At 35.4% G+C, this 20,945-nt stretch overlaps 1 protein-coding gene across 26 annotated transcripts in view; it reads right to left on the bottom strand.

Annotated features, from left to right (window-relative positions):
* Positions 1-5,258: 5,258 nt before the first annotated feature.
* Positions 5,259-20,945, bottom strand: part of KBTBD3 (kelch repeat and BTB domain containing 3) — a 69,983-nt gene continuing 54,296 nt past the window's right edge. For 5 of the 26 annotated variants that reach the window (XM_081543885.1, XM_081543881.1, XM_081543882.1 and 2 more), the window contains 3 exons: positions 14,239-14,483; positions 12,709-13,156; positions 5,259-9,858 (listed from right to left, as the gene is read on the bottom strand). In XM_081543885.1, coding sequence (XP_081400011.1) covers positions 8,256-9,854 — 1,599 coding nt within the window. In that variant the 5' untranslated portion in view covers positions 9,855-9,858; positions 12,709-13,156; positions 14,239-14,483 and the 3' untranslated portion in view covers positions 5,259-8,255. Of the gene's footprint in view, positions 9,859-12,708; positions 13,157-14,238; positions 14,484-14,850; positions 14,935-16,650; positions 16,834-18,090; positions 18,246-18,583; positions 18,748-20,945 lie in introns of those variants that run through there. The other 21 variants (XM_081543891.1, XM_081543890.1, XM_081543888.1 and 18 more) reach the window with 12 other exon arrangements.

The following is a 20,945-nucleotide window of genomic DNA, read 5'->3' as shown; positions in this document are numbered from 1 at the left end:
CATACATTGACATGAATCAGCCTTGGGTTTACATGTGTTCCCCATCCTGAAGCCCCCTCCCACCTCCCTCCCCGCTAGTTGGATTTTTAAATGAAAAGGCTGAAGAAAGTCTTTTCTTGACTGAAAATTTTAAACTAACTTTGCACCATGTATTGTACTCAAAGTTAGGTAAGGGTAATTAATTTTCCATGGAAGGAGTCACTAATTACTACTAGAACAGAATCAGGTTAAACAAGCCCTGAATTTGGAAGAATTGCAAAAATATTTATCAGGTGCAATGAAATCTAACTCTATAAATACTACGATGATATGTTAAATATTTTAAGATGGTCCCACATATTTCTTAAGTTTTTCATGAGTATTGTTTGCTATTTCAGGTTTAGTTTCATTAAGCTTTATAGAGGTCTTCAAAATTGCAGAATTTAATAAATCCAAAGAAACTTTACCCTGGAAACATAGGTTTTATAAAATTAAAATAAATTAGTTTTAATTAATTAATGTTCACTAGGTAGGTTGGTTTAGTGCCACATTGTATAAAAATTCAATATTTTATAGTTTCAAAAACCTCAAAGCACTTTGTAAATATTACTTTGAAACTGCATATTCATAGTGAAAAGTAATTACTTTTTAGGATTATTTTTTCTCTGAAAAATGTACATATATATGAATTAAAATCTGTATATTGGCCAAATTGCTAAAGTAGTTTTTGACAAAACATATTTACAACTTACACTGTAACTGAATAAGAGCCTGTAACACAATATTAAGTAATTCTTAATTACTTAAGTTTAAATGTGTTTTGCAATTTATTTTCTGAGTATAGAGATTAAATTTTGTCTTTGAGGAGCTTTTGTTTTGCAGTGAGGAGAAGGATAAATTCAGGCAGTTCAGAATTTAGGGAAAGAACTTCAAATGCCAGTGCATCAGTCTGAGATTATGAACCATTCTATTTAATGACATAAGAGGACAACTTGCAAGTATTAAAATGCTGACCAAGGGAGACCTCTGGTTTTGGGGGAGCATCCCCAACCACCTAGTAACAGGCAAATTCCCTCCAATATCCTTACATTTTAAATTAACTATGGGGATTAAAGAGAGGTGAGTCATTATCCGCAAGCAAAGTCAACTACAGAAGCTGGAAGTACATGGAGAATTGGAAGTAATAAGGGAAGAAGTCTTGAGCAGTAAGGTTGGACCAAGGATTTGATAAGAGAGCTTAAGAAATGAAGAGAAAGCAACTAGCCTTATGCAAGCATGTGGGATAGAAGTTGATTTTTTAAGGGTTAGGTTTCCATAGATTAACTGTTTCAACCTGAGCAATATTCTAGAAGAGGGTTTGGGAGTCAAGGTTGTTTAGTAAATCAGTAAATCACTGATCAGATAGGAAAACCAGAAATGTGATGGCAAATGTGTCTTTCCAGAAAGAGGAAAAATGGAACTGGAATTAAGACAGCATCTGTCCAATGTAAATATCTTAAAATAAGTCTCGTTATGGTATGATTTAGTCTCTCAGACTCTGGACCTCTTCACTAGCTCACCTGTACATATTAGGTAGAAGGGAGGCTTATATCCTGGCACCTGGCTGATTCTTGTGTTGCTGATGTCTGTTTAAGTAGGGTTGCACAGTGCCTGACCTTAGACATTCAGCTAGCTTCTCTGCTTTCATTTGTGGCTCATGGACATTTGGTCTGTTCTTTCTTAGTTCATGCAGCACCTCAAGGTCTCTCCCCATCTACGATTCATTTCAAATCTAGCTGCATTTTATTTACTCAGCTCAACATGTTACAGAGCCCCTTCTAACAGTAATCCCACCTCCTCCACCACTCTCTCAGGAATTCTGAGATTCATCAGAGCCACTCAGGGCATCTGGGGAAGGGGGTGGCAAGAAAATGAGAGCCTTAGCATTCACCTTTTTCTACCTTTTTTATTTCTAGTAACAATAAATACAAACAATATATATTCTTTTCTGAGATACATTTTAATACATTAGTAATTATTTTATATAATTGAAATGTTTACTACATATTAATATGGTTAACATGGACCTGAAAAAAATGACTTTATTCCTCATAGCATATGGTAAATGCCCATATTCTACTAATAGAAAATGAAACAAATCATTTATGTATGCAAAGTTAAGTAGCTTTGCGCACAGTCTCCCCTGTGGGAAAAAGGTCACTAAAGCTATTATGTTCTTATAGGGGAAATGGGGGTTATATGTCTACTAATGATACTTTCAGTCATTGTCTTATCTATTACTGCATTTGAAAGGAAACACAGAATTAAATATTATAATTAAAACTCAAGGAGAATAAATAATCCTTAAGCACTAAAAAAATTCAATGAATTACTCTGAAAGTATAATTTCACTTTCAAGTACCAAATATACATATACAACACAACTATACAACCAACTATACATGTTCTCCAAATGTGGGCAATGTACTGTGTAATGCAATTTCATTCTCAAATAAAAAGTACTTCATTATTTTTTCCATATACTAACAAAAATATACAACATATACTAACAAAAAGTTGTATAAATTAGCTAGCCCAGGCTTTTAACATAAGGATATCAAATATTACAAAAGAATTGACACATACATTGATAACTAAAGTACAATGTGTAGCATTCTTAAATGTAAAATCCTAATGTAAATCAATTTTTTGTACATGAAAATTGCAAAATATGCAGTTAAGTCTAACCCATTCAGAAACAATATAACTATAATAAATTTTGCTTCATATATTGGCTTGATAGAATGTTAGCTTATTAGATGCCTTATTAATATGCAAGCACTGTGCTAATTGCTAGGTCCAGAAATGATAATATCCCTACTCCTAAGAGTTTCGAATTAAATAAGACAGATATACAAAGAAGTATTTACACTACAATGTGATACTCAGAGAATTGTACTCTTAAGTAATTCCAGCAACCTTGTTACCCTTGGAACCAATAGCATAGTTCGTTGAGCTAGTTAGTGACTGCTTTGGTTTCTATTTTTTTGTATATGATTTAGTTTCTTTTAGAAGTGTTATTAAAATTCTGAAAACCATATCTAATGACAAATGATCAAAAGACATTAAAATCTGGCTTCAGAATTCCTCTCCCAGAAAGTATGTTTGTGATTATGTCGATAGTTGATAGAGATAACAAGGCTGTAGCTCACACTGGATTTATAAGAGCTGATTAAGGGAACGAAGTGCTTGCTTTATTAGAAGATTATGCAATGCTCATCATGCTCAACACACCAAATAAGCAACAGAGCTAGGATGGATTTTTCTGAGGCAAATGTATATGTAGAAGGTATGTAACCTTGGCCACTGTGGCAAGTTTTAAAGTGTTAAGCATTTGAACAAGAAGAAAAGTGAGGACTTGATTTTAGAGGAATGGAAGACATGCTATTTCCAATACTTATGGAGACAGCAACTTAAGATCAAGGACTGAAAGTTATTATAGGGAGGCAGTTACTTTCAACCTTAGAAGAACTTTCTAATAGAACTGTTTAAAAATGGAGGTAGTGAGCTCTTTACCCTGAAAGAACTGAATTAGAATTTGAAAAGAAAATCATCTGTCAAGGGTATTTTAGAATGTACAGGGGTTTTCTATACAAGGCTGGAAGCTGTATTAGATTCTAAGATTATTTTCAAGTTTGAATATGAATCTATGATTTAGAAAAGTTATCTCTTGATCAGTGTGTAATACCATGCTGTGATTAAAATCCCTATTGTAATATTGTGCTGATTAAAACCTCTATTTATAAGTTCAATTTAATTAAGTATCTTAGTGTAATCAAATATAATTTATTTATAAACATAGATTTTTAAGAACTAAAGATATCTTTCAAATCACATAATATTTAACTAGATTCACTACATATAGCTATAGAGCTAAATTTGCAGTGAAATAAGAATAATTCAGGACAAAATTTTAGGTAATGGTCTTTCAATTTCTATTCACTGTAAAACAAATGTGCACTTATGGTAAACACAAGGAGAAATCCCTATTAGCAGCTCACTATAAATGTCAGCACCCTTTACAGACTTTTTCCTAAGTGATTTTAAAAAAAGAACAAATTTCCTTCAATAAGAATACTCCTAAAATGATGTAATTTTATGACTCACACCTTATTGAAATCTTGAGTATGCAGAATCATTAAAATCAAGTTACTCTGAATGTCTAAATGCTAAATAAACTGGAGGAAGCAATTAGTCAAAAGGCAGAAAAATATATTAAGATCAAAATGTGCAAATAAAACATAGAAATCTTTGGTTGTGTACTCCTGTGTAGAAATTTGTTTGGGCTAGTTCTCTGCCACATGCCACAGTTTTTGATATTTAGTCTTATTCCAAATATGGCTTTATAAAGTGGAGTGAATTTTGTTATGTTGAACAGAAGTTGGCTTCCTTATAAACTTTAGACTTCGTTTTTAGGTTGCCCTCAAGAGCTGCCCACTGGAAGGTATTTTTTGTTCTTAGACATTCTATTCTAAATACATGGGTTTGCAAACATTGGATCCAATTAAACTGAGAATGATGACCCAAAACATATTCAACAATATATTTAACTATTACGTTTATTGCTTCCAAATCTCAAAAGGTAAACTGATGTCTCCTCTATATTTGACTCTGATTTTCAAGTCGGACACCTTGATCTAGGTACCCTGAACACACATTCAACTGCTCTTCTTGGTATCTGGGGGAAATGGAATCATGTTGCAGTATGTGGTTGCTTTCAAATAATATTCTGGCTTTCAACAGTAACATATGCGAGGGCGGGATGATATGGGAGAATGGCATTGAAGCATGTAAATTATATGTGTCGAATCACCAGTCCAGGTTCAATGCGTGATACAGGGTGCTTGGGGCTGGTGCACCGGGACGACCCGGAGGGATGGGATTGGGGAGGGAGGTGGGAGCGGGGTTCTGGAAGGGGAACACATGTACACCCATGGTGGATTCATGTCAATGTATGGCATAACAAATACAGTATTGTAAAATTTTAAAAAATAAACTAATTTAAAAAAAAAAAAGGAAAGCTGAAAAAAAAAAGAGTAACATATAATGAATACTGTTGTGATAAAGACTGCTTTCCCTCCCAAACCAAAATTGAGTATTATATGAATGCAGTTAATTTGATTATGCAAATATTCTTCATACTGCTTTTGTTTCATAGGCAATAGATGAACAACAGGTGCTCTATATTATAAATCAAGTTTGAAGATAGTTCTAAAAATGTTCATTAACTTTGATATCATATAAATGTTGAATTTAATCTTTATGTTTAATAGTGACACATAACTACTTTCAATTTTAGCGGACACTAGGATACTATAATACTGCAAGTTTTTTTGCATGCATAATCCATTTACCAGGACAAATGATAAAGAATTTGGAAATGTTACTTAGAATTTTTCTACAAGAATGAAACCAATCTGGATACTGAGCTTAATTATTTTGTCTCTTACAATGCAGCACTGACTGAAGGAGGATAATGAAAGGAAAGGAAATTTTAAAGAAAAAAAAAGACTAAGGAAAGAAGTCATAGATAAAGGGATATTGTTTTCTAATCTTACAGACAGGAAAAACGGCTCCTCCTGGGTAGAATAGACTTGAAAGATCACTGAGACTTGCAAGAGATCGAGAATAGAGGGCCAGGCCAGAAATAATATATGTGGTTCTTAGTGAAGCCAAAGTGATTGGCAAGATCAGTGATAATAACAGTTAAGTCATTGACCATGTGTACATGTGCCTGGGTTCCTTGAGGATTTTGAACACCCAGAACCATTTTTCAATAACCATTTAGTAGAGCAAATGAAAGTGTTACCTTTACCAGATGATGCAAAATTGGAGAGAACAAGATTAATTGCTAAGAGAGCCAAGCCCAGCACAGACTGCTATAATGCCAAAGAAAAAAGAACAGTAAGTAAAGGAAGAGTTTGGGTTTTATGACTAGAAAGAATACTTTTTTGCAGTTATAACTAATGAAGAACACTCAGGTACAGATGTAAAGGGATGACAGTAAGTGAAAAGACGATCAACAAGTTTCCTGAAGCAATTGTGGAAACTAAGGCAGAAAGCCTTGTGCATTGAAAAGTGTTTTAAATCAAATGCAGAGGGAGCTACTTATGCCTTGGTAACAAGGATACTTCTAGTAACATCAGGAACCAATGGCCGCGGTTGCTCTGTGACAATCCAGAGAGGTGGGGTGTGGAGGGAGGTGGGAGGAAGGTTCGAGAGGGAGGGGACGTATACATGCCTATAGCTGACTCATGTTGATGTATGGCAGAAACCATTACCACATCGTAATTATCCTCCAAGTAAAAATAAAATTTAAAAAATCAATGGTCAGTGAGAAGAATGGTAGAAATCAAGATATAATAATAAAACAAGATCAGGAAGGGATTCTGTTTTGCTTTAGTTTCTCCTTTCTGGAAGTATTTGTTTATATACGTTTAAATTAACAATTTAATCACCCACTGTGTTATGGTCTTTCTCAAATAACTTGTTTTCAAAGTGCCACATAACACACAGAGAAAGCCTCCACTGAATTTTCTTTCTTTCTCACACAACACACATACACACACCCACACAGAGAGAGAGAGAGAGAGAAAAGGGCAGAGCCAACAAAGGTAGGTAGGGAAGAAGCAACCAATTCTACAGAAGAGTTTTTATGCAACTATCGTCTGATTACGGACAATGCCTGATTTTGGAATTGCATGATAATTTAGTCTAACATTCTGTTCCATTTTGAAAAATATATTTGAAACTTATGATTGCATAAATTTATATGGTAAAATAAAAGGACCTTCGTTTAGGTATATTTCCACTTCTAAAGAATATTTACAACAGATTAACATTTAACTACAGTCTGTGGGAAACTTCGTTTGATTCCAGAGAAATACAGTCTACACATTACCTGAGATATAAATCAGGTCCTAAAACCTAAAATACCTGTATCGTTAAAAGTGATTAAAAAAGCATATCCTCTTACAAGGCAGAATCATCTTAGTTGAGAACAAAGATGATTCTCTTCCATTGTTTGGGTTAGAGATGATTAAACATCTAATAAGTTGCAAGTTTCAAATATCTACTATCAATACCAAAAGCCCAGTCACATTTTTAAATTTAGTAAATAATTCACTATGAATAATTTGCTGAAGAAGAAAACATACACAGCACTTTACAGCTGGAATACATCACCACAAAAGACTGACATGGTACTAACTGAAATGTTGAAATTTCTTACTGCAACTCAAATTTGGACATGCAAAAGTTTAAGAAATGCCAACAATAGTGGTCCACTTATCTAGAGGTCAGATTTTCTATAATCTCGCTTACATTGGAATCTGGCGATGATATGGAAAATTATTTTAGGACTACCATCCCCGAATCCAAGAACTTCACTAGAAGGGTTACACGTCAAGATAAAATCAGGTCAGGTATAACTTGAACTGACTAAATAAATAAGAAAGTTAATTTACTGAGCTTGAGCCAGAATATAAAATACCTCTAAAAACTGAGACCAACTAACACTGAAAACTAATACAAAAAGCAAATTTTAAGACATTTCAGTAACTGCCAACAGCATTACAGTACACTATGATCTTAATGAAGAGCTGAATCAAAAAATTAAAACATGTTTAGTGTACAGTTTTAGAAGTCTGGGGAAATATACTTCATTTCAGAACATTTTCTGACTGAAAAATAGTGAAAGAAAAGAAAGGGCTTAAAAATAGCTAACCAATGAACAGAAAAAATAGGAATTCAACTACTCTTATACCTGTAGTAACAAGATAGGATTCTCACCTCTAGTATGTTTTACAGTTTATATCATATAGTATAAACAAGTCATTTTTACTACCTTAAGAGACTTCTCCCATTTACATTGTACAGTTCTGTGAAGTGTGATTTGTTTTTCTGTCATGGATAAAGTACTTTAAGAATCAAAACATCAAAGCCTGAGTTTTACTTACATATGAAAATATTAATATCCTAGATTCTCCAAGATTAAATTAAATACAGTTTTTGGTAAAATGTATTGTGTATTTTAAGTTTCTAGGAACTGCTAATTCATATATAGTATACATTCATAATATTTCTCTAATATGGTATACATTCATAGTAATTCTCTTATAGGAGGTGTATTTTATCTTACTAAGCTGTAAAGACCTTTTTACCAATAATTAGTTAATAAATTTACTGCAGGCTTCTAGAACTGCAATTGTTTTAGAATGTCTACTCATACACTACTTTTAGAAATGATTAGAAAACCATGGGTCTCTGTATTTATTAAACTGAATCACCTGGCAGTAAAATTCAGTTAAGGCTCTTGGCATTGGTGAAACTTCTTCCCACTCAGACCTGCTGCTGTGGTAGACCTGAACTTCATCTGTGATTTCATCTGGTGCATAATCACCACCTAATATATAAATTTTATCTTCAATTCCAACTGCACCTGCATTGAAGCCTGCACATTCAAAAGATCCTTCACCCTTCCAAACACAAGTATCTGGACAAAAACTATAAACCTTATAAGTGGAAAGGTCACATATATAGAGTGTGCAGTTTACTGGAACAGCTTTAATTAGTGTTGCATGAAAAAACTGCCCAAATTCTGCTACTAGTTCAGACCACTGATCAGTTGTAGCATTGTAGTTGAAAAAGCAATCAAGTGATGGGTTAAAAGCATCTGTAATTTCCACCTCTGATCCAAGAACATAAATTACATTTTGGCATGCACTTGCTTCAGGATAGTATATGCCCCTGGGTAATGGGCTAACAGACACCCATTCTTTGGAAAGAGGATTGTAGGATTCAACATCTAAGAGACTTTTAATGTCCTGAGATCCTCTAGTTTTTCCACCTATGACAAATAATTTATTGAGAGCCATAACTGATGTATGCATGGTTCTTGGGGTTTTCATGGTTGATACCAGGAAAAAATCATTTTTGACTGGACAGTAGCACCAGGTTTGATCAGTGGCATCATGATATGATTCTGCAATATGAAGCCGAACTGTTCTACAACATGGCCCTTTGCAACCACCTGTCAAGAATATTTTCTCCCCATAACTAGACAGACTAGATCCTGGCAAATCAATCAGGTGTGACTGTGGCAGTATCTTCCATGAATCACTTTTAATATTATAGCAAAACGTATATTGAGCTTCTCCATTTTCCTCAGTTTTGTGAACAAATATATATTTTTCAGTTGTGGATGGTCGAGCATCAGGGAAAAGTCCACCAGAACCTTGCACACACTTAATTGCATCCATGATTACATCAAAACAGTTTGTGCTTTTGAGTAAACACTCTTCATTGAGTAGACAATCTTGAAGTGTCTCCTCAGATAACTGACATAATCTTACTTTTTTAATCAAATAAGGCAGATGTTTTTGCCTTGATTCTAAGTTATGTTTAGTCCAACTAAGGACAACTTTCAGTACAGTTTCTTCTTCAGGAACATTTAATTCATCTGATTCCAGACACTTCTGCAGTACTCCAAAATTCATCTCTAAGAAATCACTGGATTTAAATAATAAAGAAAAGTGATGTTGTACAAAGTATAAAGCATGGTCAAACAAACGGGCAGAGCCATAGCTATCTGATATAGATAATAATTGTAAACAATTGACAAGATTAATACTTTTTATTAAAAAGTCACTGCAAGCTTTGGATAGGAAGGAAACTTGAAGAAATGATGACAACTGGAAGAACATTTCCACATTATCATCTGTTATCTTTGTTTTTCCAGTATAGGCATAATCAAGAAATGCTTTTACTGCTTTGGAGGACAAATTAGTAATGGTAACACTTCCACCATCTCTTTCTTTCATGTTTACTTCAAACATAGCCCTGTAAAAATGAAGAACACAGAAGAACAAATAAACAGGAATATTTTATTCCAAGATAATTTTCAATATGACCTTAAAAGAGGTTTCCTTCACTCTTAGGTTGATATAAAATATATTTACAAAATACATTTTTAAAGCATCCTAATAAATTAATATCTATAATAGAGACCATATTATTTATCTGTAAAATACACATATTACACAATACCACATTGAAAAATATATAGATTACAGCTAAGCCACAGCAATGAATCCAAAGGCTATAAAAAGATTCAAATTTTGTGTCTGATTTGATGTTCTTATATATTATTCATAAAATTGGGGTAAAATCCAATGACTGAATTTATTTACCTATGGATTAATTTAGTATCAACTCTGCAGGTGATAATTAAAATTACTTAAAATATAGGATAAACTTACATATACATTATCCCCACCTGGTAAAGTTGATACCACTCTAAGAAACTGGGAACTTTTTTGGCTCATTCTAAGCAAAAATATAAATTATTTGGAAATGTTTAGGCAGGAGACTAAGATATATTTCACAACTGGCTTTGGTAAGAACAATATTGCCATCCATCCTTATATCCAGAGTTACTAATTTTTACACTTTAAACAAACCCATTAGGATGGTTTTCAGTAGAACTACAAATAAAAATTAAGGTTAAAGAGGAAAGAGCTACAACAAAGAACTAACGATTGCCAGTTGAACATTCATTAAGACTAAAGAGCATCTGACTTTAGGCCTGGTTTAACACTGGTTTGTTTTTGTACCAGTATTGTCCAGGACACCTCTGTGAGCAGCACCCAAGCACTCTGCAAGTGTGCTTAGTTGGTTAGTGTGTTAGACTCTTTGCAACTCCATGGACCGTAGCCCGCCAGGCTCCTCTGTCCATGGGATTTCCCGGGTAAGAATACTGGGGTGGGTTGCCATTTCTTCCTCCAGGGTATCTTCCAAACCCAGGTTTCAAACCCACATCTCCAGCACTACAGGTGGATTCTTTACCATCTGAGCAACGAGGGACGCCCCCAAGTAGTACTCTAGTACTAAAGTTCATTATTAAAGTCTATTCTAGAGAGTAACTAAAGCTATTAAAGAAACACTAGTGTCCACCTGAAAAATATGAGGAGGCTTCCAAATACAGAACACTCCTTAGGAAAAGGATGATAAAGCCCCTTTCTACTAGGGATATCCAATACTTCTTAATATAATAACAAATAAACATGGTTATCAAAATTTATACATGTTCCACACTGTGCAGGATATTTCAATAATGTAATCAACTTAGAAACATTAACCTGTGATGATAATCGTATTAGATTATTAAGATATCTATAGTCAGTTTAAGGTAATAATAACAGCGTGGCCTCAAACAGGGCTGCCTTATTAACTGTGTGACCTTGGGGAGGTAACAAGTTAATCGTACTTCAAATTCTTCTGAAAATGAGGATACTAGTAGTACCTATGCCACCGAGTTATGAGAGAAACAACTAAGTTAATTGATGCAAAATGTTAGCTGTTATCAGAGTAGGAAATGGCAACCCACTCTAGTATTCTTGCCTGAAAAACTCCATGGACAGAGAAGCCTGGCAAGCTACAGCCCATGGGGTTGCATAGCAACTAAGCACTGAGCACATTAGCTGTTACTATCATTTTAAGGAAAAAAAAGTTTTCTAAAATAGTATGCATTTCTAATTTACCATCAGCTTCCCCATTGCCTCTGAGAAGACACATGTAATATCGTATTTCTAAACTTCATCCTATTCATCTTTAAAGTATTCAGTTAACTTCTATCTCAAATTTACTGTGTTATCATAAAGTAGTTATACAATAGTGTGCTTCCTTTTGAATCCTGTCTCCAGGGACTTTACATTTCAATCATAATTTTTATTTTCCAAAAATATTATAAAGGGCATTTACCATGCACTAGGTACTTTTCTGCTCTTTTTTATATACCCCAATATTCCTGTAAGTTTATATTAGTGGCCTTATCTACAACAGTGTAAATTATCTAGACCTTCTATCTACATTTGTACACATTTTTATGTGAACTATATACTCATTTAGTAAAATATTATATATCATAAGAGATTCAGGTCATTATAAAACTGTCATTTGTTTTACTTCAGAACAGGTACAAATTTAAAAAAACACTGTTTTAACAGTAATTTTTAAAAATTGAAAACAGATCCCTAAAAAGCTAAGCAGTAGGCATAACTCCACATAAAGAGTAGAGGACAGCAGATTCAAATGCTCACATGAACTTCTTATTTTGTTAACATGAAAACTTTATAAGGAAATAAGATTGCATGTTCATACCAAATTATTTCCATTTTTTGGCTAGACTTGGAAATAATTTCAGCTAAAAAAAAACTGAGCTAAAATAATAATAATAAATAATAATAAATTCAGCTTAATAACAATTTAATTCAACAATAATAACTGAATGTAGTGGACACTAATCAATTGTTGTTATTTAGTCTCTAAGTAGTGTCTGACTCACTGCAACCCCATGGACCATAGCCCACCAGGCTCCTCTGTCCATAGGATTTCCCAGGCAGGCATTTCCTTTTCCACGGGATCTTCCCGACCGAAGGATTGAACCTGCCTCTCCTGCATTGGCAGATGGGATTCTTTACCACCAAGACACCAGGGAAGACTGACCTAATCATTGCGTATATGTTATTGAACTCTCATTAATGACTTTATGAGCTAGGTCCTATTTGTCTTAATTTTTTACAAATAAAGAAACTGAAGCCTAAAGAGGCTAAGTTACCTAAGTTCAGTCTAATAAATGGTGGAGCTGGAATTTAGATTTAGGGCATGTGCATTAAGAGGCCAAATACATACCTGTTATACTGTACTGCTTCCTCTAATGAAGAGGTGATATGAAGGATAAGGGAACAAAAAAGAGTTCCTTGGAAGAAAAACTGAATTCAAAGGGAGGTGGAAAGAAACTAGTGGAACCTGAAAATGGGAGAGCATAAGGCCAGTTAGGGCCCCAGTGGAGGCTGAAGAAGAATAACTTAGGTTACCTGAGAGAAGAAATGAAAAGAATACATGAAGACATATAGTCTAGTTAGGCAAAAAGCTAGTAAAAGGTGTAGTTCCCCTTGTCCTCAGTCAACTGTGATGTAGCACTGAGCCACTGCTCTCAAATTCAAAGCAGGAAACCCTAGACAAACTGGTGTTTAGTGACTTCCACTGGTGGTCGAGTGGGTAAGACTCTACGCTTCCAATGCAGGGGGCACGATTTGATCCCTGGTCAGGGAACTAAGATCCTGCATGCCACATAGGGCTGTCAAAAAAAAAAAAAAAAGGTGTTTAGTGAGTAGTAGATATCAATAAACTTGCTGAATGAAATACAACCTGAAAGATTTAATCTTGAGCAAAAGGGGTATGGTTTAATTATATGTTGGTAGTAAAACAAGAGTTCAATTAAGGATTAAAACAGTTATAAGTTAACTTGTATCTAGATGTTTTTATATCTTATATCTTGCTTTTTTTTATCAAGTTTGTTAGAGATTTAAACTCTGCTTACTTAGAATTGCTTCTAAAACTGAACTTAATGCAAAATACTGCAATTAGGATGGAAGTTTATTAAAGTATGACTAGGAGGGCTGAAGGTCAGGATGTCAGCAAGGGAGGTCTGCCTGTCTGATGAGTAAGTCTCAGAGGTGTTACCTTCATACAGTTACCACAACACTAAGGTCATGTGTCTGACTCTTAACCAAGAAGAATCATCAACCCACTGTCATCATAGTGGATTTTAACAGTGTTATGACTAGTGCATTCCTTGTAGGATGATCTACTTGGGGAACCGAATTATACTCAGAATGAGAATCAAAACAAGTTGAGTGCTCTCCAGAAATGGCTCTGGAAGTACTTTTCCCCACTTTAGGACGATCCAGGCTAGAGAGAAGAGAAACTCTCCACGTTAGAGTCCCTCTTCCCTGGACAATCCACAGGATACAACCCATGGCCAAAATGTATTTTTTTCTCAGATGCCTCATTTTCTTTGAGCTTGGCTTCCATTTGTGCTCAGTCTATCCTTTCCTCTTTTTGCCAAATTACACAGTGCAAGGGACCTCCCAAACAAAACTAACCCCACATCAAAACAATTTCTTTTTCCAGAACATTCAAAGGACTAATATTTAACTTTGGGAAATCCTAGCCTGGGAAGACTTGAGCTTTAAAAAAGGTAGTCTTATATTTTCTTATTAAAATAATCATTAGTTAATCTAGGTTCTAAGTATCTCTTTTTAAGTATTAAAGATTACTATTCCATGCTCTGTAGGGGAAAAATTGAGTTACACTCATAAAAATAACTTAATTAGTGGTATCATAAAATCTGAGGGATAGATAGACAAGGTAAAGTACCTGAAAAAGTCACTGCATGCTGCTAACACACAACGATGACATGGGATTATTTCATCTTTCATGATTATTTTGAAATCATAAAAGATATTTTGTTCTCGAAAATTCTGTAGTATACTTAAGATTTTCTGTCCATGATCTTCTGACACAAGGAAGTTGTTTTTCTTCTCAGATGGAATTCCATTACATGAGCCTTTTTGATTGAAATCATATGAATTATCCATAGCCACTTCTATCTGTTCTTAGGACTAGAAGGAAAAAAAAAAACAAATCACTGATATAGCAGAGAATTTTCAGATCTAAAATTTGCCCTCTTAGTGTAAATAACAAAAAAATGCTCACTAAAAACAATCATAATGGTAAATTTTTTCCCACACACTTGTTTTCATGACATTTAACAGTAAATTCCTTTTAAATTTTTATAAATATTGAGCTCACTGAAATAAAAAGTATGTTATTTAGGGATAAAGTTCAAGGCTGTATAATTGCATTAAATAGCACAATTACAAGTTGTATTAAAAACTGACATAGAATCTGACTACATGTCTAGTCTTGTTACATATAAGAGGTATCGCTTTTATAAGCAGGTATCATTTGAGTATCTATCCAACACACCCCTCTCCACTCCTATCCTTTTCCTTCTGGTAGCAAACCAGATGTTAAAATGTTGATATTGAAGCACAGGTATATGTCTTCTGGGATTACACTTTTAAAAAACAACTGGTTGGAAAAGAAAAGGGTGTTAAATTAACTGGTTATGGCCTTTAGTAAGGAAGGAAAAGTCAAACATTGGTTCAAGCTGTCCTATTTGAAAGCAGGAAAGCCTTTAAATGAGGTCAGAAATCCAAGATAGTTGAAGGCCAGATTAACTGTGACTTTCCCAAACTGCAATTTTAGTTTTGAGCATAAAATTTTATACCACAAAAAGCAAGAAAGTAGGAAACAGAAAGACAGTAAGACTGGGATCTAGGTGAGTCAGAGAAATAGGAAACCTTGATTCCTTAGCATACTTCTGTTCTGGTTATTTATTGCTTTGCAAATCACCCCAAAACTTCGTGGCTTAACACAACTTATTCTCTCACGGTTCTGCATGTTTAGATGGAGCTTCTTATTTGTAGGCTTTCATATGGTCAGTCAGGTGGTGGCTCACCTGAAGGCCTGATTAAGCTGGGTGAGAGATCCAGCACGATCTCCTCACTCACATCTCCTTCAGATAGGATGGACAGCTAGGACAGACAGGGCTCTCTTCCCCTCCTGATGCACTCTCTCCATGTGACTAGCTTAACACTTCCTCATAGCATGGCAGTCTCAGGGTAGCTAGACTTCTTACATGGGAGCTGTGTTCTAGAGGAGGAGTTTTAAGCCCAGGTGAAAGCTAGATGCTGGAGAGGTAGTCTGAATTGTCCTACAACATCAATCAAAACTTCATTCTAAGACTGAGACAATCTATCTCTGTGTTATCCAAAATAGTAAGCATGAACCATGTATACCAATTTAAACTATTTAAAATTAAATAAAAACTAAAAGTTTAGTTCCTTGGTCTAGCCATATTTTAAGTAGTCAGTAGCTATATGTAATATGATAGTTACTTTTATGTGTCAACTTGATTGGGCCATGGGGGTACCCTGATATTTGGCTAACCACTGTATCTGGGTATGTCTGTGAAGGTGTTTTTGGATGAGACTAACATCTGAATCAGCAGACTGAGGAAAGCAGGTTGCTTTACTTAATGTGAGTGGAACTCAATGAATCCATTAAAGGCCTGCAAAGAACAAAAGGTCCAGTAAGAAAGAATTTTTTCTCTCTGCCAGACTGTCTTTGAGTTGGAGTATCAGACTTCTCCTTCCTTTGGACTAAAACTTGGATTACAACTTTACTGCTAGTTTTACTACTAGGATCAGTTTTCTGATGTTACGACTGCTCAGTTTCCATAAGCATATAAGCCAACTCTACAGGGTAAATCAATCTATCTATCTTCCCTCCAATTGGCTCTGTTTCTCTGGAGAACACTAATACATGTGGCTAATGGTAACTGTAGTATAATGTATTACACAGCAAATAAGGAGTATTTTCATCATCACAGAAAGTTACTGACTAGCTGATGTACTATAAAATAATGTGCCTCTGTTAAGAGTGTGTGTGCATGCATGTGCAGGAGGCAGTAATATGATGCAATTTGCAGTAAGTATTGGAAAAATAAGTTACCTGCAGTCATTTTGTGAACAGTGTTCTGAGTAACTGTAAGGAGGGAGATATATTAAGAATGAAGGTGGGAGTGAACTCCTGTGGAAATGAAAGAAGAGGGAAATCAAATAGGTAGAGATGAAAAAAGGGAAACTTTCAAAAACAGTGTCTTTAAGGGTATAAAAAATGGATGCCTCATTCTGCAGATTTAGGTACAGGATCATGACATACCAAAAATTGAGGATTCCTGTAGTAAATTTCCATTTTCACTTCTGTGCATGCTACACATGCTTTAATATATTGCCAGTATGCAAAGAGTTTCAAATTGGGTGATTACAGGTCTTGGAAAGCAGAATTGTTTCTGATTCTGATAGCATGCCTCACTTTCTGATGTTATTACCAAATGTTGTAAATCTGAATTTAGGAAAATTCCAAATCAGCTGCTTACGAGCTGGAAGGCAGAGTAATGATGAAAAATCGCTCTGGAATAAAACATATTCAAGGAATGGCTCTAAATGTGGGTGCCAATAGTTACAGTTTTACTCTAGCCAGGTCAAAGCTTTGTTTCCAAGTTGCTGTTGTTTTCTGACTCCCAGATCTTAGAACCTTACTGTTGTCATCTAGGAAATAAAGTCTCAAAGGACATTACTGGTTTCAAATTTCTAAGATCAAACAAAGCAGATGCAAGACACACAAGATGAAGGATCAAATGGTGAATTTGTTCTGCCACTCTCATTTAGAGAAATGCTACAGGCATCTGATGGAACTGCAGTTGCTGACAAATCACGAAAAAAAATCACAAGAAGGGAGAGAAAGAAGGTTAAGTATCACCCAGATTCATCATCAGCAACCACGTCTATTCTGTGAGATAGCATCTCAAACTGTTTCTCTAATGTGGCCTATGGACCACCAAGGGTCCCTGAAGCCCTCTCAGGAGTCTGTGAAGTTAAAATTATTTTCATACAAACATTAAGTAGTTGCTTTTCTCACTATTCTGACACTTGCACTGATGATACAAAAGAAATGTGAATGAAATTGCTACCACCAAGGAATACACCTATTTATTGTATTCTTCACCTCAAGCACTCGGAAAGGGGAAAAGGTCAACTTCACTTAAAACTGTCCTTAGTGAAGCACTAAAAATTCCTGATTTTAGTAAAGCTTGCTCCTTGAGGATACATCTTTTTAATTCCATGTAACTAAATGGGAAGCCCACATAGAACACTTCTGCTACGTGCCCAAGAACTATGCCACCTTGAGGAAAAGCACGGATGCAGCTACTGTTTATACGGAATGTCAAATGACACATTATGGCTATTCTATCTTGGGTATTTGGCAGATATTCTCAAAAGTGAAGGATGTGAGTCTGCCATTTTCAGGGAAAGAACTGAAAATATTTGTTGTCAATAAAGTTAAACTTACAAACAAACAAAAAGAATGAAGTGTCATAAAGGGAGAAAGATAATAGGCTTGGGAGCAGCTCCAAAAAAACATGAGACAGAAAACAGTTGTTTTAGAGTTCTTCAGAGAAAAAGAACCAATAGGCCATATATTTGGCTATAAGCCTATTTGTTATATATATAACTACTGGTATATGTGTGGTAACTGTGTGGGTTGTGTGTGTATATGTATATGTGTGTATGTAAATATAGTATATATGCATATACATACACATAATTGGCCCACAAAATTGTGGAGGTCCCAAGATTATGGTTGGCTAGTCAGAGAGAGAACAGCCAATGGTGTAGTTTCACTTTGAATCCAAAGGCCTAAGAACCAGAAGCTGACGGTGTCAGTTCTACTCTGAAAGCTGGCAGGCTGGAAACCTAGGAAGAGATTATTTTTCAGTTCAAGGCCAAAGGCAGGAAATGACTAATGGTCTATTCAGGTCTTCAATTGATTGGATGAGGCCCACATGCATTAGAAGTGGCAATAATTTACTCAGTCTATCTACTCAAGTGTTAATCTTATCCAGAAACACCTACACAGACATACCCAGAATAACCATTTGACCAAATGTCTGGGCACCCAGTGCCAAGTCATTACAACAGTGCAAACAGTGCAAATCTTAAGAATGTTGATAACATCCAATCTAGGATGCAAAAGAATATTCCAAGTTAGAGTGGGCTACAGAGAAAATCATCACAATGGTGCAAATCTTTACTTAAGACTGTTGACGTTAATTCCCTAGTAGTCCAGTGGTTAAGACTCTGTGCTTTCACTGCTGGGTCCTGGGTTCAATCCTTGGTGAGGAACTAAGATTTCCCCAAGCCGTATGCTGCGGCCAAACAAAACAACAAAAAAAAAAGAATGTTGGTAACATCTGATCTAGGATAAAAAAAATATTCCAAGTTAGAGTAGGGTACAAAATCTTTGTACCAATAATTATATATGGCCATTGTCCCAATGGTAATTCCTTACCTCACAAGGCATACTTCTTAAGTCACTATGTTTATAAAATATGCATGCTTTCCCTCCTTTTCTAATAACTACAAAATCATATCTTCCCAGAGCTATGATGTAATATGAAATAGAAGCAGGGCTCTGGAATAGGATGGGCTTCCCTGGTGGCTCAGACTGTAAAGAATCTGCCTGCAATGCAGGAAGATTGATCCCTGGGTCCGGAAGATCTCCTGGAGAAGGAAATGGCAACCCACTCCAGTATTCTTGCCTGGAGAATTCCGTGGACAGAGCAGACTGGTGGGCTAAAGTCCATGGAGTTGCAAAGAGTTGGACACACGACTGAGCAACTAACACACACAGAACAGGATAGACTTGAGTTCCAGTTCTGGCTGTGCAATATACTTGTGATATATTTGAGGCAAGTAACTACTAATCTTTGATTCTCATTTTCTTCATTTGTAAAGTAAGGATAAACTTTATCTAGTTGTGTTGCTGATATTAAAAAGTAATCCATAACTTAGCATTTACCATGTGCTAAATGAAAGTTAGTGTGTGCATGTGTGCGTGTGTGCTTAGTCGCTCAGTTGTGTTCGACTCTTTGCAACCACCAGCCTCCTCTGTCCATGGGCTTTTCCAGGCAAAAATACTGGAGCAGGCTGCCATTTCCTCCCCCAGGGGATCTTCTTGACTCAGGGATCACACCTGGGTCTCCAGCATTGCAGGTGGATTCTTTACCATCTGAGCCACCAGGGAAGCCAGTTTTCTATTAGAAGTCCATTTAAAAGTCAAAAAATCATTTAAATGACATTAATCAAAATGTTTATGTTTATAAGGTGATGGGGGGAGGAGAGTAGAAGCAGTTGTTTAATAATTCCTAGACCTTAAGAGAAAATTGAGCATAAGAGCTATCACTGCAGAGTAGTTTTATATGGAGTATCAGTGAAAGAGGAGAGAGACAGCTGGTGGAAACATGAGCCAGCCTTCTCTTTCTGACTCCATGATGATGGAAAGGAATACTTACACAAACAAAAGGGGAGCACAACAGAGCAAACAGCCAGCATGACTGGCACCAGACAGACAGACATGGGTTAATGTGGTGCACAGAGCAAAGTATTTTCTTAACGACACAATGAGGCCAAGGTGTTATCCTTGGCTTGTTTCTCAAGTTAAGCAATGGGCTGAAGCATCCATACTCTATACAAGCAATGTAGGGTTTCTCCATGACCTGCCTCAAAGAATCAGAGCAGTGGCTAACTCAGTTCATAGTGCCTAGACACCCACTGGAATTGCTCCAGCTTCTCATCCATTTAAAGACATGTATTTAAAGCCTTCTTTATTAGAGAAAGGTAAATGCTGAAGATGGAAAAATAAATTTATCTCCTACAAGCTTAGATTCTTCTGGGTTTTTAAAAGTTCCCTCAAAGTTTAGGATTATAGGTGTTGACAAAGATATTTGATCCACATGTGACAATCTAAAGCAGAAATTACTACCATGACCTCCAAGCCATCTAATCAGGGAGAGATGAAGGAAAAGATGTGGGTAGATACAGACGACTTGTTTCATAATACTTTCCATTCTGTATGACTGATTATGTACGTGTGTATACATAAAGTTTTTTTACAATTTAATTTCAATTTAAAAATATATTTTCATTGGACATTTCACAGTATCTCTATTATTCAACTCTTCAATGTGGTCATAATTACCACTAGAAACTACCAAAATTTAAGTAGTATCATACTGGTTTTCCCCCGTAACTCTATTATTTTTCTAATTCTCATCTAGATGAATAGCTTCTATACTCTCCAAGGCAGACAACTGGAAGTCATATTTTACCAATGATACACACTCATTTCAAAACCACTTCTTTCCCTCCCTATTTGTCATTCTTTTAGTTTAGGCTCTCATTACTCTCACTTGAATTGCCCCAACAGCCTCCACACTAATATTCCCTTATTCTATAAACTTTTATTTAAAATCTTCTGGTTTTCAAACCTGTACATACATTGGGAATATACGATAAATGAGGTATAGGATTCCTGTTCTTACAGGTTTATAGGCTAGTGCAGAGAGAAATAAGTAAACTGTGAAAGTTAGTCACTCAGTTGTGTCCAACTCTTTG

This window comes from Giraffa tippelskirchi, chromosome 11, assembly GCF_054371585.1.
Source record: "Giraffa tippelskirchi isolate mGirTip1 chromosome 11, T2T-mGirTip1v1.2.pri, whole genome shotgun sequence".
Taxonomy (NCBI): Eukaryota; Metazoa; Chordata; class Mammalia; order Artiodactyla; family Giraffidae; genus Giraffa; species Giraffa tippelskirchi.
The sequence above is the reverse complement of the archived record's forward strand: the minus strand, read 5'-3'. Positions and strand labels throughout refer to the sequence as shown.